The sequence below is a fragment of the Erinaceus europaeus genome, chromosome 4, assembly GCF_950295315.1.
Source record: "Erinaceus europaeus chromosome 4, mEriEur2.1, whole genome shotgun sequence".
NCBI classification, from domain to species: domain Eukaryota; kingdom Metazoa; phylum Chordata; class Mammalia; order Eulipotyphla; family Erinaceidae; genus Erinaceus; species Erinaceus europaeus.
The window spans coordinates 135807865-135823419 of record NC_080165.1 but is presented as its reverse complement, the minus strand read 5'-3'; the positions used below and the strand labels follow the sequence as shown (position 1 = coordinate 135823419).

At 36.3% G+C, this 15555-nt stretch overlaps 1 protein-coding gene across 2 annotated transcripts in view; it reads right to left on the bottom strand.

Moving 5' to 3' along the window:
- Positions 1-652: 652 nt before the first annotated feature.
- FRK (fyn related Src family tyrosine kinase) overlaps positions 653-15555 on the bottom strand; it is a 138169-nt gene continuing 123266 nt past the window's right edge. Inside the window, exons 6-8 of one of the 2 annotated variants that reach the window (XM_016187243.2) lie at positions 8832-9013; positions 5099-5267; positions 653-4397 (exon numbers count right to left, since the gene is read on the bottom strand). In XM_016187243.2, coding sequence (XP_016042729.1) covers positions 4180-4397; positions 5099-5267; positions 8832-9013 — 569 coding nt within the window. In that variant the 3' untranslated portion in view covers positions 653-4179. The remainder of the gene's footprint in view (positions 4398-5098; positions 5268-8831; positions 9014-15555) is intronic. The other variant, XM_007521056.3, reaches the window with a different exon arrangement.

The following is a 15555-nucleotide window of genomic DNA, read 5'->3' as shown; positions in this document are numbered from 1 at the left end:
GTCATACCTTTAATGTATATTATTCTGGATAACTAAATGGCTTTGTTTCCCATGCTTCTTAATAAATAATTAAAAGTAGATTTTTAAAAGGATTGACGACTACATTGTCTCTTTCTCTTGTAAATTGTATACTGTAAAAATTAACACAATTTGATTTAAAATCAAGCAGCTTTATGTTACAAATAATCAATTCAAATTCTCTGTTCTGAAATGTTCAGAAGCTGTTACACAACAATGGTTAGCATCTTCCAAACCAAGCAATTTTAGTTATTTTTAATGATATTTCTCTACAATTTGATATAGTGGTTATTATGTAGCAAGACTTGAATTCCCTCTACAGAAATGCATATGAATAGGTATTTGAGACATGTTTGAGATTTGTTACCCTTTTATGGAAGGACTAATTATTTTTCACAAGTATGAAAAATATACTGCATTGAAGTCTCTTGTTTCAGATGATTAGTGGACGAAGTATCCACCAGCCTCAAAGAGCAAATGGAAATAATTGAGCCTCTTTCCTTATTACTCACTCTGATAATTTCTATCTCAGGTCATCTGGATCCTGTCTGAAGTCAAACTTATTAGAGGCATTAAAATTTAGAGTTTGAATACTATTTTTATTTTCTAGTTTTTCCCTAGATGCAATAAATAATCTGAGGCACTTACCATCATTTATTTAATATTTTTTAAAAAGAAAAATACCTGAAAAGTTTATTAAGGCAATATAGGCAGTAAAAGAATACAATATTGCTGGAGTCATGATTTTAAAAGAGGTGTAAGTCTTCACCAGATTCCGAGATTTTTTTTTTATTTTGTCTAAATACTCAAATCACATTGAAAATTATTACCAAAATTTCTGCATAACAGTGCCAGGAAATATAGAAATGAATATTTCCAGATACAGCCACAGGCTATTCCAGTAACTAGGTACACAAGCATCATCACTGGTTTCTTTACAAATGATCTTTGTCCGTGGGAGAACACAATAATACAATTTGATAAGTACCCTAAGTATCCCCACTCTGTTTCACAGATTGAATCTTTGCAAAGAGTACTGAAAAACTATACTGGACACATAACCAACCAGGTTGCTTGGTCTATAAAGCATATGGTCTTCTGGAGTCTGAAAACTATTATTGTAGATAGGACATTTGCTTGGCAAAGGCATGAATCACCTGCTGGGCCCTGCTTCCTCCAGAAAGCTCCAGGTGGGTGACAGAAAGACATCCTTCCAAGAACAGTTGTTCCCTTGGGTCATCAGAGAATTAAAAGAGTTTGGGTCCCTTATGTTTCCGTTGATCCATGCTGTCACCACATAGAAACATGTGGAAAGTCATTTTAAATGGACCCAGCTTGACATCAGACATCAGACATTTCCTTTGGTGTCCTTTATTCACTCCATCAGTCCAGTCTGCAGATTTCTGATTACTTTGAATATATATATCACAGTATTTAGGTTTCACAACTACTAGGAACCTACTTTGTTTCTCTTTTGACCTTTGGGAATGTAAACCTATTTCCTTCCTAACCTTCATAAAAGGTCTTAATGGAATTGCCCCCCCCCAAAAAAAATATTGCAAAAAGTCTAAGTTTTTTTATCAAAAGAGATTTGAAATATTACATAAAATGACGTAGACACCTCCCTCACCACCACCTCCAAATAACTGAATTACATAAATAAAACATTTCATATAAAGTGCTTTGGTACAATTTATGAGAGGTAAATTTAACAAGAGCTGGCTCATTGTAAGAAAATTCAACGTATCTTTTCCTAATCCTTTTATTCTATACAGGGAGAGAAATTTATGTCAGCTTTAAAAAAATCTATTACTGTTTCTCATAACTGAATCCATTATTTTTCTCCATGATCCATCAGGTGAAAACAAGAATAATAGATTGCTTTGACAGAACCTTGAGCATAAATGTCTCCAAGAATCAAATGTAGTACGTTAAACAGGTTTCAGGGTATTAAAATAAGATAGACTAACCTTCTTTATACATTTCAAAATCAGATCTTACTTGAAATTTTATTATTATTAGCAGCTACAAAAAAAGATAAATTATACAGGATTTGAATTTTCAAGATGAAACTGAAATATTTAATTTCACTTCTATATATGCTCAACAGGATTGAACTATAAGAAATGAGTGTGAAGAAATGACTTTTTCCTTTTAATTTTAAGAACTAGTTCTGTATACTCTTTTCCTCAATTGCATAAAACTTGACAACTTTAAGTAGTTAAAATTGTCCTATATAGAGTTACTGATTTGAAAAATTACTGGTGGCCTTATCTTACAAATATATTCTATTTGTAAAGGAATCAAGAATGTTGATGGTTCTTAGTGCCATATAATTCATTTTTGTTTCAGAAAAGTTTGTGTTTATATACACCTACCACATGCATAATATGGCTATTTCATTTCCAGGAACTTTCCCCTTAATGTACATTGACATAAGATCTAACTTTCTATAATTTCATTCGGTAAGGTAAGCTCCCAACTTGTCCCCAAGAAAGGGGGTCATATTGTCAGCTGCAGTAGCAGAACTTTAATACTTTAAAATAATCTGATATGCTATTCACATTGTCTATTACCAGTACAGGACTAGGCATATGTTACCAACTTACTCAAGCAAAAAAAAAAAAAGATTTTTATGTAAGATAAAATTCAAGAGAGGATTCACATTTCCTCCTAGATGAAGAGATTTCCTCCTAGATGAAGAGAATAGGGAGATCCCATTTCTACTGAAGCCATCTGTGACTATGAGTTCAAGGGTGATAGCATAGTCAAAGGTCTGAAGGGACTTGTGTCTTGTTAATGTTAATGCTGTTGAATTGCCAGTGGTATTGTATCTGAGGCCTTCCCCTGCCTCCAGTCTTCTAACTAAAGAGTTAAATTCATAAATAAGTTCATAAATTTACTTAGTGCTTAAGCTACTTACACTTGGATTTTTGTAACTATTTTAATATGTCTGCCACTATAGAGAAAGATGAGAAAATGTATTCAAAATAATTTGTTTTCTCTTGGTATGTTTTTTTTGCATTGTTCTATGTCAAGAGACCTTTACAACTACATTTGATTTTTGAAATTAATTTTGGGAAATCTTCGTTATCATCTCATGAGGCACAGAATTTGATAGACTCATATATAAGAAGACAGTAACATTCTAATTAAAGTTAAGGGAAATTTCTTCTATCCAACCAGATAAAAAATATATATAGTTTCATAACAGAGGTCAGACATTATTCCAAGCCATTGTATATGAAACAGAACTTTAACTGTTTTGTAGACAATTTAAAACTCTGGCATATATGCCAAAGACATATCATTGTCACTCAGAAATCCTAGGCCATAGCAATCTTGCTTCTATCTTTTAATTTCCTAAACTACTTTGATACCTACTTTTTGGGGTCTTGCAAGCTATCAACTTTTCTCACTCATTTTTTGTAGATGATAACTCATCCACTTTGCAAGCTCATTCTTAACACTAGAAGATCAAAACCAATGTAGATGATTCTCAGATGACACATACTGAGGTATAGAAAGCTTCCATCATTTCCTTCTACAAAATGAGATTTTAATTCTTTCTCTCAACAGCTGCTTCACTTTTTTTTTTATGCAAAGGAAAAACATGTGCAATTACTCAAAGTACAATCAAGCCATTTAACATGACTCTACCATCATTGTAGTTACAGGATATTTTAAAAGAGAAAAAGAAATTTCAAGGCACAGGTCCTGCTGTGCAGCAAAGCAATCAAACTCCTTCATAATAACAGCCTGATGGCATTCAGCAAACTGAGGAATAATGAATAACCACTTTAATCAGTAAACAGGAAAATGCTACAACAGTCACTGAGTAAAAATTGACTACCATCTGTTGATCCTCTTGATCGGCATTTCAACAATAAATAGAAATGTAAGACTCTTTTTAAAAGAAAAATAACTTCGCTTCGTATGCTTGGTTTTGACAGGCAGTGAGAAAATGTTACATCATCTTAAACTGTCCTGCAATGTTGCCCGGTCAGTAAAACACACATACAACTATTTTTTATAATACATGATGAAACTTATCCTATCACTGAAACATATCACGATAAACTTATTTTGCAGTTGGTTACTAAGACTGTATCTCCGTACTGATCACTCAACTCTACTACATCATTATTATTTGGTTCATCATCAGTGGTTATTATGAAAGTTGCTAGAATTTGGCTGTGAAAAGTCTGTGTCAAAATAGTCCTCAAATTTATAGTACAGTGACTCAAATGTCGGCCGTTTCTGAGGTTCTGCATTCCAGCATTCCAACATGATGGTGTAGAATTGCGGCGGACAGTTAGAGGGCTGAGGAAGTCTATAGTTTTCATTCAATCGCTGAATTACTTGAGCACCTGTCATACCTAGAAAGATAGAATAGAGCCAAAACAACCAAAAGAGTTAAATATCAGAGTCTTTTAAATTGCAAGATACTTGTATTCCAGGATACAATTTTTTTAATGAAGCTTTAAGGTTTAACATCTCCCTCCCAGTCTTCAAAGATTAAACTAAACCCTACAGCAAGTAATAAAAGCCAAAAGCAAAGGAAGGGGCCACCTAATTAATGTAAATCAGCATCATCAAATTTTTATCTTATGGAGTTTTTATGGGCACATAACATGGTCAGCCTCATAACTCTACCTTCTACGATTGGGCAAAGCAGTTTAAGTCACACCTGAATAACTGACCTGCAACAGAAAGACACCAGGGGCTGGATGGTGGCACACCTGGTTGAGCACACATGCTACAGTGCACAAGGACCCAGGTTCGAGCCCCAAGTCCCCACCTGTGGGGGAAAGCTTCACGAGTGGTGAATCAGTGCTGCAGGTGTCTCTCTGTCTCTCTCCCCCTGTCACCCACTTCTTTCTCCAGTCCTGGCTGTCTCTATAAAGAAAGAAGGAGAGAGAGAGAGAGAAATAAAGAAAGAAAGAGAAAGGAAGAAAGGAAGAAAGGAAGGAAGGAAGAAAGAAAGGAAGGAAGGAAGGAAGGAAGGAAGGAAGGAAGGAAGGAAGGAAGGAAGGAAGGAAGGGAGGAAGGAAGACACACTTCAGAATTAATTACTCACCACTATAAGGGGTTTTGCCATAAGTCATGATTTCATAAAGAAGGATTCCAAATGACCACACGTCGGACTTAATGCTGAATTTATTAGTAAGAATGGCTTCAGGTGCAGTCCACTTGATAGGCAGCTTTATTTCATGTTTGGATTCATAGATGTCTTCATTATCTACCTGCTAATGCATTATGGAATCAAGCCAAGTTAAAGTGGTTTTTCTTTTGTCACCTTCATTCATCTATAACCTACTTCCCAATAAAATTTAGAGGCAATAGATGTGAAATAGGCTTAGTTCAAATGATAATTACAGTAGCAAATTCCAAATCTGATATAAAAGCATTTTTGAAAAAAATCTATACGAAGTCATTAAACATATTATTTGGAGGGGCAGGCAGTGATGCACCCAGGTGAGCTCATATTTGACAATATTCAAGGACCCAAGATCAGGTCCCAGGACCCCACCTCTAGAGGAACTATTTCACTAGCTGTGAAGAAGTGCTGCAAATGTCTTTCTATCTCCCACTTCCCTCTTCATTTCTGTGCCTCTATCCATAAATAAATAAATAAAATACTAAAATATATATTCTTTTAGAACCCAGTCTGAGGCAGAAAATGATGCTGAAAGAATTCAACTACATATTGAACAATTTGTGCACCATGATACAGATATATTCTCTTTAGTCGCATAACTAAATTAAGATAAAGCCCTTATGTTTTCTGAGTTTCTGATATTACTGAGGTGCCACAGGGTTTGAGAATTACCATGAAGTACTTTCTAATACTGAAAAGCAGCACACAAATTACTTAAATTAATCTGTCAGCTCACTGGGGTTCTAACAAAAAAGGTGGTGAATTCATAATTAAGAAAATGTATTTATGTCTCATGTCCCACATCCCTATTTTAAGCTATAGTGTGAAAATTGAAAATTAAATTCAGACAAGAACATCCAATATTATATCTTTTATATGAATGCCTTTCAAGCTGATGCTAGTGGGGGTAAGAGGAACTAAATAGTCAGTGATTGCTGATGAATTCTAGAATCATATGTATATATCTGAGTAAAGTAAACAAAGGTGAATGGAGTATCTTTAAACAATGTGTAAGAGAAATGGAAGTAGACAAACAGAGGTTATTGTTAGTGAAAAATGGACCATTGAGTGGGGTGGATAGCATAATGGTTATGCAAACTCTCATGCCTGAGAGCAGTGCTCTGATTGAAAATAAATACATATTTTTTTAAATGATCATTAATTCAACAACAATATTATTTACAATGTATGCATACTTTCTCTCTGGTTGGTTAGTTTGACCTGTTACTTTTTCCTTGGTTAAGAAACAGAAATGGGAGGTCATATTCAGACCAGCTTCTTTCATAGAACTTACTGAAAGTGATTTTGAAAAATGACGTGCAATGTATTGGCCAAAATTGATTTATCAACATTCTAGATGTTGTCCCCATTACAAAGACTAACTTAAAAATAAATTCTTAAAAATAAATTCTAACTTAAAAATAAATTCTCCAACACCCATTCATGCTCAAAACTCCACAAAAAAAATGGGAATAGATGGGAAATTCCTCAAGATAGTGGAATCCATATATAGCAAACCAACAGCCAACATCATACTCAATGGACAGAAGTTGAAAGCATTTCCCCTCAGATCAGGGACTAGACAGGGCTTCCCACTATCACCATTACTCTTCAACATAGTATTGGAAGTTCTTGCCATAGCAATCAGGCAAGAGAAAGAAATCAAAGGAATACAGATTGGAAGGGAAGAAGTCAAACTCTCACTATTTGCAGATGACATGATAGTATACATAGAAAAACCTAAAGAATCCAGAAGAAATCCAGTAGAAAACTACTGGAAGTTATTAAGCAATATATCAAGGTGTCAAGCTACAAAATCAATGTACAAAAATCAGTGGCATTTCTCTATGCAAACACTAAAACTGAAGAAGAAGACATCCAGAAATCACTCCCATTCACTGTTGCAACAAAATCAATAAATACCTAAGAGTAAAGCTGACCAAAGAAGTGAAAGACTTGTATACTGAAAACTATGAGTCACTCTTCATGGAAATAGAAACTGATACCAAGAAATGGAAAGACATCCCATGCTCATGGATCAGAAGAATAAATATCATCAAAATGAATATTCTCCCCAGAGCCATATACAAATTTAATGTGATACCCATCAAAGTTCCACCAAGCTTCTTTAAGAAAATAGAGCAAAAACTACATTCATTTATCTGGAACCAGAAAACACCTAGAATTGCCAAAACCATCTTGAGGAAAAGAAACAGAAACGGAGGCATCACACTCCCAGATCTCAAACTATATTATAATGCCATCATCATCAAAACAGCCTGGTACTGGAACAAAAATAGACACACAGACCAGTGGAACAGAATTGAAAGCCCAGAAATAAATCCCAACACCTTTGGGCACCTAATCTTTGATAAGGGGGCCCAAAGGATTAAATGGAAAAAGGAGGCTCTCTTCAATAAATGGTGCTGGGAAAACTGGGTTGTAACATGCAGAAGAATGAAATTGAACCACTTTATCTCACCAGAAACAAAAATCAACTCTAAATGGATCAAAGACCTGGATGTCAGACCAGAAACTATCAAATACTTAGAGGAAAACATTGGTGAAACACTTCCCCACCTAAACCTCACGGAAATCTTTGATGAAGCAAACCCAATTGCAAGGAAGACTAAAGCAGAAACAAAGCAATGGGACTACATCAAATTGAAAATCATCTGCACAGCCAAAGAAACTATCACACAAACAAAGAGACCCCTCACAGAATGGGAGAAGATCTTCACATGCCAAACATCAGACAAGAGACTAATCACCAAAATATACAAAGAGCTCAGCAAACTTAGCACCAAAAAAGCAATGACCCCATCCAAAAATGGGCAGAGGATATGAACAAAACATTCACTACAGAGGAGATCCAAAAGGCTAACAAACATATAAAAAACTGTTCCAGGTTGCTGATTGTCAGAGAGATGCAAATAAAGACAACATTGAGATACCACCTCACTCCTGTGAGAATGGCATACATCAAAAAGGACAGCAGCAACAAATGCTGGAGAAGCTGTGGGGACAGAGGAACCCTTTTACATTGCTGGTGGGAATGTAAATTGGTACAGCCTCTGTGGAGAGCAGTCTGGAGAACTCTCACAAGGCTAGATATAGACCTTCCATATGAGCCAGTAATTCCTCTCCTGGGGATATACCCCAAGGATTCCATAATGCCCAACCAAAAAGATGTGTGTACATCTATGTTCATAGCAGCACAATTCATAATAGCTAAAACCTGGAAGGAACCCAGGTGCCCAACAGCAGATGAGTGGCTGAGAAAGCTGTGGTACATATACACAATGGAATACTATGCAGCTATTAAGAACAATGAGCCCACCTTATCTGACCCATCTTGGACAGAGCTAGAAGGAATTATGTTAAGTCAGCTAAGTCAGAAAGATAAAGATGAGTATGGGATGTCCCCACTCATCAACAGAAGTTGAAAAAAAAAGAACAGAAAGGGAAACTAAAAGCAGGATCTGATTAAATGGAGAGCAGGGCACCAATGTAAAAACCCTGTGGTGAAGGGGAGGGTGGCCGTTGGGCTTCCTGGCACGGCGGGGGAGGGGGGGATGGGACACAGTCTTTTGGTGGTGGGAATGGTGTTTATGTAAAAAAAATTTAAAAATAATAATAATAATAAATTCACCTTAAAAACTCTTGCAAGACCAAAATCAGCCACTTTGTAGATATTGTGTTCACCAACAAGGACATTTCTAGCTGCCAGATCTCTGTGGATGTAGCTCTGGGACTCTAGATAGGCCATTCCAGAGGCAACCTGCGCCGCCATGTCTACTTGCTGACATAGATGGATTTTTAATCCAGCATCATCTAGACAATAAAAGAAAGCATGACAATTATTCCAGATAACATCCGAACTAATGAAATTGCGAGGAAGCTGATTAATGAGCAACTAGTGGAGGAATTAAGTACCATAGTAATGATCTGTTAAGCAAAGAAGTATAATCAATACATGACATTTCATTTCCTGTGAAGGGTTAGTGAAACAACATTTTAGATGTGTGGTCCTTACTTCTATAAATGAACAGTATATGAACAGAAAGCAATCGTACTGTATGACTGAAACACAGCAAAAATATCTGAAAGTTTCTGAGTATTGTCATTCAACATACCATACCACCCACTTGTTTCTTTGTGGAAATTGCTACTTGGTTGGCTCTGGCTTTCTTTTGAATGCTGCATAACATATGAAGTTTTTGAAACTATGAGACAATATTAGTATACCTGGTTGATCCAATGAAAAGGTCTCATTTGGGCTAATAACCAAAATATAGAAAAAATTCACCAAACTCAACAATAAACTTCATCAAAAAAATGGAGGACATGAGCAGAATCTTCATCAAAGAAGAGATCCAAAAAAAGCTAACAGATATATGAGAAAAATGCTCACAGTCATTGATGACCAGGGAAATGCAAATAAAAATAAGATAACAATTTACATTTGTGAGAATATCATACATTAGAAAAGACAGAAACACTAAGTGTTGGAGAGTCTGTGGGTGAAAAGCAAGTCTCCTATATTGCTGGTGGGAATGTAAATTGGTTCAATCTCCATAGAAAACAGTCTGGAGACTCATCAGAACACTAAAATTAACCTACTCTATGATATGGCAGTTCTTCTCCTGGGGATATACCCAGGGAAAGCAAAGACACCTATCCAAAGAGATTTATGTATGTCTGCATTCACATCACTACAGTTTATAATAGCCCAAACTTGGAAGCAGACCCAGATACCCAATGAGAGATGGCTAAGAATGTTGTGATACTCATACACACACTATGCAGCAGTAAAAATGATGGGGTGGGGAGGCAGGCAGTGGTACACCAGGTTAAGTACACATGTCACCATGTGCAAGGACCCGGGTTCAAGTCCCCACTCCCCTCCTACAGAGTGGATGCTTCATGAACAGTGAAGTAAGGCTTCAAGTGTCTACCTTTCTCTCTTCCTCTCTATCTCCCCATCTCCTCTCAATTTCTCTGTGTCCTATCTAATAAAAAATAGAAAGAAAGAAAAAATAGCCAGTAGGAGCAATGGATACACAGTGCCTGCACCCACCATACCCTAGCAATAACCCAGGTGTCAATTTAAGAAAAAGTTAAAATGACATCATTTCTTTTGCAATATCATGGTCAGAACTTGAAGGTAATATGTTGAGTGAGATTAGCCAGAAAGAGATGGACCAATCCAAAATGACCTCACTCACAGAAGGAATTTAAGAATAAAGAGAAAAACAAAGTGAAAATTGGGGGGGGGGGGAGAAGAAGAAGAAGAAGAAGAAGAAGAAGAAGAAGAAGAAGAAGAAGAAGAAGAAGAAGAAGAAGATGAGGAAGAAGAAGAAGAAAAATAGAAAAATGTGTTGTGGAACAATAGTACAATAGTATAGACACTGAAGCCCAATAATAAATATGGGCGCATTAAAAAAAAAGAAAGAGAAAAAGAAAGAAAGAGAGAAAGGAAGAAAGAAAGAAAAGAAGAGAAGAGAAAAGAAAAGAAGAGAAAAGAAAAAAAAGAAAAGAAACACTGAAGGAGACAAGCTCTGTCTCTAGGTGCAGTATGAAACCAGAGGTGTTGGCTTAGTCATAATCATAATTTATGAATGGGAGATGGATGAGGTTTACAGTAAGATACAAAATCACAAGAAACATTTAGTTAACAGAGGATGGTAAACCCCAAAAAAGAAACTTCAAAGAATCAACAGAAAAAATTGAGTGGAGATCCAAAGGACAGTATCATACCAGTCAAAACTTTTTAGAATGTCACCAACATTGTCAAATCCCAGAAATACTTTAAGCAAGATAAGGACTGGCACACCCAGTAGAGTGTTCACCTTACCATGCACAAAACACCTGTATTCAAGCCCTAGGTCCCCACCTGTGCAGAGTGAAGCAGTGCTACAGATTCTCTCTCTCTCTCTCTCTCTCTCTCTCTGTTTCTGTCTCTCTTTCTCTCCCTCCCTCCCTCCATCTCTCTTCCCATCCTCTAAACATCTCTGTCACTGTAAAAAAATAAACATTTATAAAAAATAAATTATTAGATATAAAATTAATCATGAATAACATGATGGCAGGAAGCAGTTTTACTGAAGAGAGAGTGTAAGGGTCTGAGAGCTTAATGAGAATATGGAAATGATAAGAGATGTCAATTTCCAAAACCCCAGCCAGAAAGGAGATAAAAGAACTGGTAAGAGAAGTTCTTTGGTAGTGTGGTGAGTCTCATAAGCATATAGACAACTGTATAATAATTGTATTCCTAACATTTTATACTTTTAAAAACCAACCATTAACTCTCAAAATGACTTGGAAGAAACAAAATCTCAGGGGGTTTCTGAAATGCATTCTTGACTTTACAATGACAACACAATTGTGTTCATTTCTTTTCTTTTTTTCTTTTTTTTAAATATTGATTTATTTCCCCTTTTGTTGCCCTTGTTTTTTTTTTTATTGTTGGTGTTACTGATGTCATTATAGTTGGATAGGACAAAGAGAAATGGAGAGAGGAGGGGAAAACAGAGAGGGGGAGAGAAAGATAGACACCTGCAGACCTGCTTCACCGCTTGTGAAATGACTCCCCTGCAGGTGGGGAGCCAGGGATCGAACCAGGCTCCAGACACTGGTCCTTGAGCTTTGTGTCACGTGCGCTTAGCCCGCTGTGCTACCACACAACTCCCTCTTCTTTTCTTTTAATAATTTTCTTTTACTTTCTTTTTTTAATAGAAAAAAGAAAGTAATTTAATATTGATTTAATATTTTTAAAAAGTGATTTAATATTGATTAACAAAATTATAAAATAACAGTGGTATAATTCCACACCATTCCAACCACCAGAGTTCTGTGTCCCCATTCCTTCCATTGGAAACTGCAGGTGTTCACCCAAGGTCACAGATATGGGCTATTATTTCTATAACTCTCTGTCTATGTACATTATTTGCCCATTTTTTCCTATGGCCCTGACTTCTCTTCCTGTCACATCGACACCTATTACTACACCCAAATATTCTCCCTTTTTTTCCTCGTCTCTCTCAGCATCCTGATAGAACTGGAGTTCAGAGCCCACTGTTCACCTTCCTCTAGCATTTCTCCCAGTCTGGGAGTATGGACCAGACATTGGGAGTTCTGGTTTCTGTAATTGCTTCTCCACTTGATATGGATGTTACCATAAATTTTAGAATCTAATATTTACAATTAGGCCTAGACACCCTCCTCTCATAACCCCTACTTCACTTCCCTCAATCACTATCTACTCAACTAACTACACAAAAGAAATTAAGATACATCTTCTAATCTCTTCTGACAGCATGAGCATTATTGTCACCCTTAGAAGGAAGGAACACTGTAAACAAGTGACATATATATATATATATATACACTAAAGGACAATTATTAGCCCTATGACAATGTTTATTAGAAACATCAAACAAGTAAATGCAGTAAAATTTAAGGTTAACTTAGGCCACACTAAAATCATAGGGGTATTTCCTCCATAACTTGGGGCCAAACCCAATAAACCTTATAACTGGTTAAACACATATATCACTATGCCTAAGGACCTGGGTTCGAGCCCCCATTCCTCAACCTCTGGGACGCACTCCACGAGTGGTGAAGCAGATCTCCAGGTGTCTGTCTTTCTCTTTCCTTTCTATCTCTCTCCACTCTCAATTTTTTTCTGCTCTGTCATGTAAAATAATAATAATAATAGAAAAGGGGGAAAATGATTAAAAAGTGGTCACTGGGAGCAGTAGATTTGCCATGCAGACACAGAGCCTTAGCAATAACTCTGGTGGCAAAAAAAAAAAAAAAAAAAAGAAATAAAGAAAGGAAGGAAGGAAGGAAGGAAGGAAGGAAGGAAGGAAGGAAGGAAGGAAGAACTATAAAGGCTAGATAAGGTCAAGAGACTGATTTACTTAATGATGGCCTTCATGGTGAATACCAGGCCACCCCATCACCTGGGGTCCTAGTCAGGGAATCCTTGGGTTCCAACACAGATATGATGGGCCTAAACCTCTGATAGATCCTTTTCTCCTCCATCAGTGGTCACTTTCATAATTTCCCTTGTGGGCCTCTCCAGGACCTTGCAGTGGTAGGGACTGTCCCACTCTCCAAAGGAAGACTGAATTATCCCTCCACGTCACTCAAAGAAGATGAGTTCTGAAGTATATGCAGCCTAGAATGTTCCTAGCTGTGACCATGAACTGAAAGCTCAGACTAACAAGGACTCAGAGGTTACACAGGTTCCTGTGCTAAATATGAATATAGATAGATAGATAGATAGATAGATAGACAGATAGACAGATTGATAGATAGATAGATATAAGCCATGGGTCAATGAGGTAAACAGCTGATTGTATTTATATATTTTCTTCAAGTTTCTCATGGAGATGAGAAATTATACCCAGGTGTCAATAACTGTACTAAAAACCATTATCTCCTCAATAAAATGATTTGAAAAAAAAAAGGAAAGGAAAGAAATAATAACATCAGTGTTATGCATCTAATTGAAAACAAGTATGACAACAGCCCTCCTGATTTTGGACTCTAACTCTATTGCCTTGGATAATATTACTACTTCATTTACCTTACCTCTGAATGCCGAAGTTTATTTAACTATAAAACGGAAATTAGAATAATATTTGCTTCATGCAGTTATTAGAGGAATGAACTAAGTTGATACATATACAGGATATAGTAAAAAAAAAATGGTATGTAGTAAGTGCTATACACTGTTTTCTAAAAGGATAAAAAATCAATAGACATGATTTTCTCTTACCACTATCAATGTGGTTGATTTCCAAGAAATCACCTCACTCAGCAATGAAAAAGATTATATAAAGAACATATTATTGTGATTTGTTCCATTTCATAGGGTTTCTTGCTACTCAGAAAATTGGGTAATAAGTTGTAGAGATTAAAATCATGTATCTTTGAAGCTGAAATATGCTCCCAAGAGTTTTACTGTTCTTTACTGGTTCCCTAAAATATAGCTTACATGCATCTCCTAAGCACCAAAAGTCATAGAAAGTGGAGATACTTTCATTGACAAGAATATCAGGTAGTCATACATCTGTACTTAAAGGGTATCTAAATGAAAACATCCCTGTCTAAAGGTAAGTATCAGTCAAGTGAATTGCTTATGAGAAGAAAGAGCAGCATGCTCTGACTTAATTTATTGAAAAAAAAATGTTGAGCTGCAGAGAGAACATAAAAGTTATGCAAAAACACTTCCTTCCATGCCTGAACAACCAAAGGTTCTAGGTTTAATTCCCAACAACAATATAAGCCATAGCTAAGCAGTACTCTGTAGGAAGACAGGAAGGAAGGAAGGAAGGAAGGAAGGAAGGAAGGAAGGAAGGAAGGAAGGAAGGAAGGAAGGAAGGAAGGAAGGAAGGAGGGAGGGAGGGGGGGAGGGAGGGAGGGAAGGAAGGAAGGAAGGAAGGAAGAGGGGGAGGAAGGGGAGTCAAGGAGCAAGAAAGAGAAAAAATACATCCTAACATATATTAGGTGCTTGTGACTGATGGAAAGAAAATAAACTCTGAAAAACTATACATGAGAGCAGATATTCTGTCCTTTCTAATTTTCAGTAAGAAACGTCAGACATCAGTTATACTCAGTGCTAAAGTTTTTGACAAGACTTTCCCATTTTAGATAAATGTATTACAAAATATGTATTAACCAAAGTTAGAGACTACAGAGATGGTTCTATAGGAAATTGTGTTGTTTCAACTACAGGATCTAGTTATATTGCCATGGATATAAAAGGGTTACCCACTGACAGGCACAACAGTAAAGGAAACCAACCAAGAGGAAGAGTGGAATGCCCTAGAAATTTCCCAAGTAAACTTGCCAACTTAACCATCACATGCCTACACTAAGAAAAAGGTCCATAGACTATGACAATTTACATCTTATGTTCCATTACTCGAGTCTATCTACTTAATAATATTTATAATGCTGGATTTTTTAATTATCTTTATTGAACAACCAAAAATCAAGAGGGAAGGGGGTGATTGAGAGAGAGAGAGAGAGAGAGAGAGAGAAGGAGAGAGAGAGAGAGAGAAAGAGAGAGAGAGAGACCTGCATCACTGCTTCACCACTTGTGAAGCTTTCCCTCTGCCGCTCTATAATGTTGGGTTTTAAGAGTAATAGTTTCATTTTTAATTGACCTTGTTGAATTTAAGCTCTCTTGATTGGGAAAAGGTAATCAAAAAAGAGACTATATTCATTACTCCTCTCAGCTACAAAATATCCTAATAAATGAAGGTCTTGGCAAATTGAACCTGATGGTCCAATAAGTGTTTAGTAAAACACATCAACATACCACACAAATTCTCAATGTCAAAGGAACTTACAATATATAA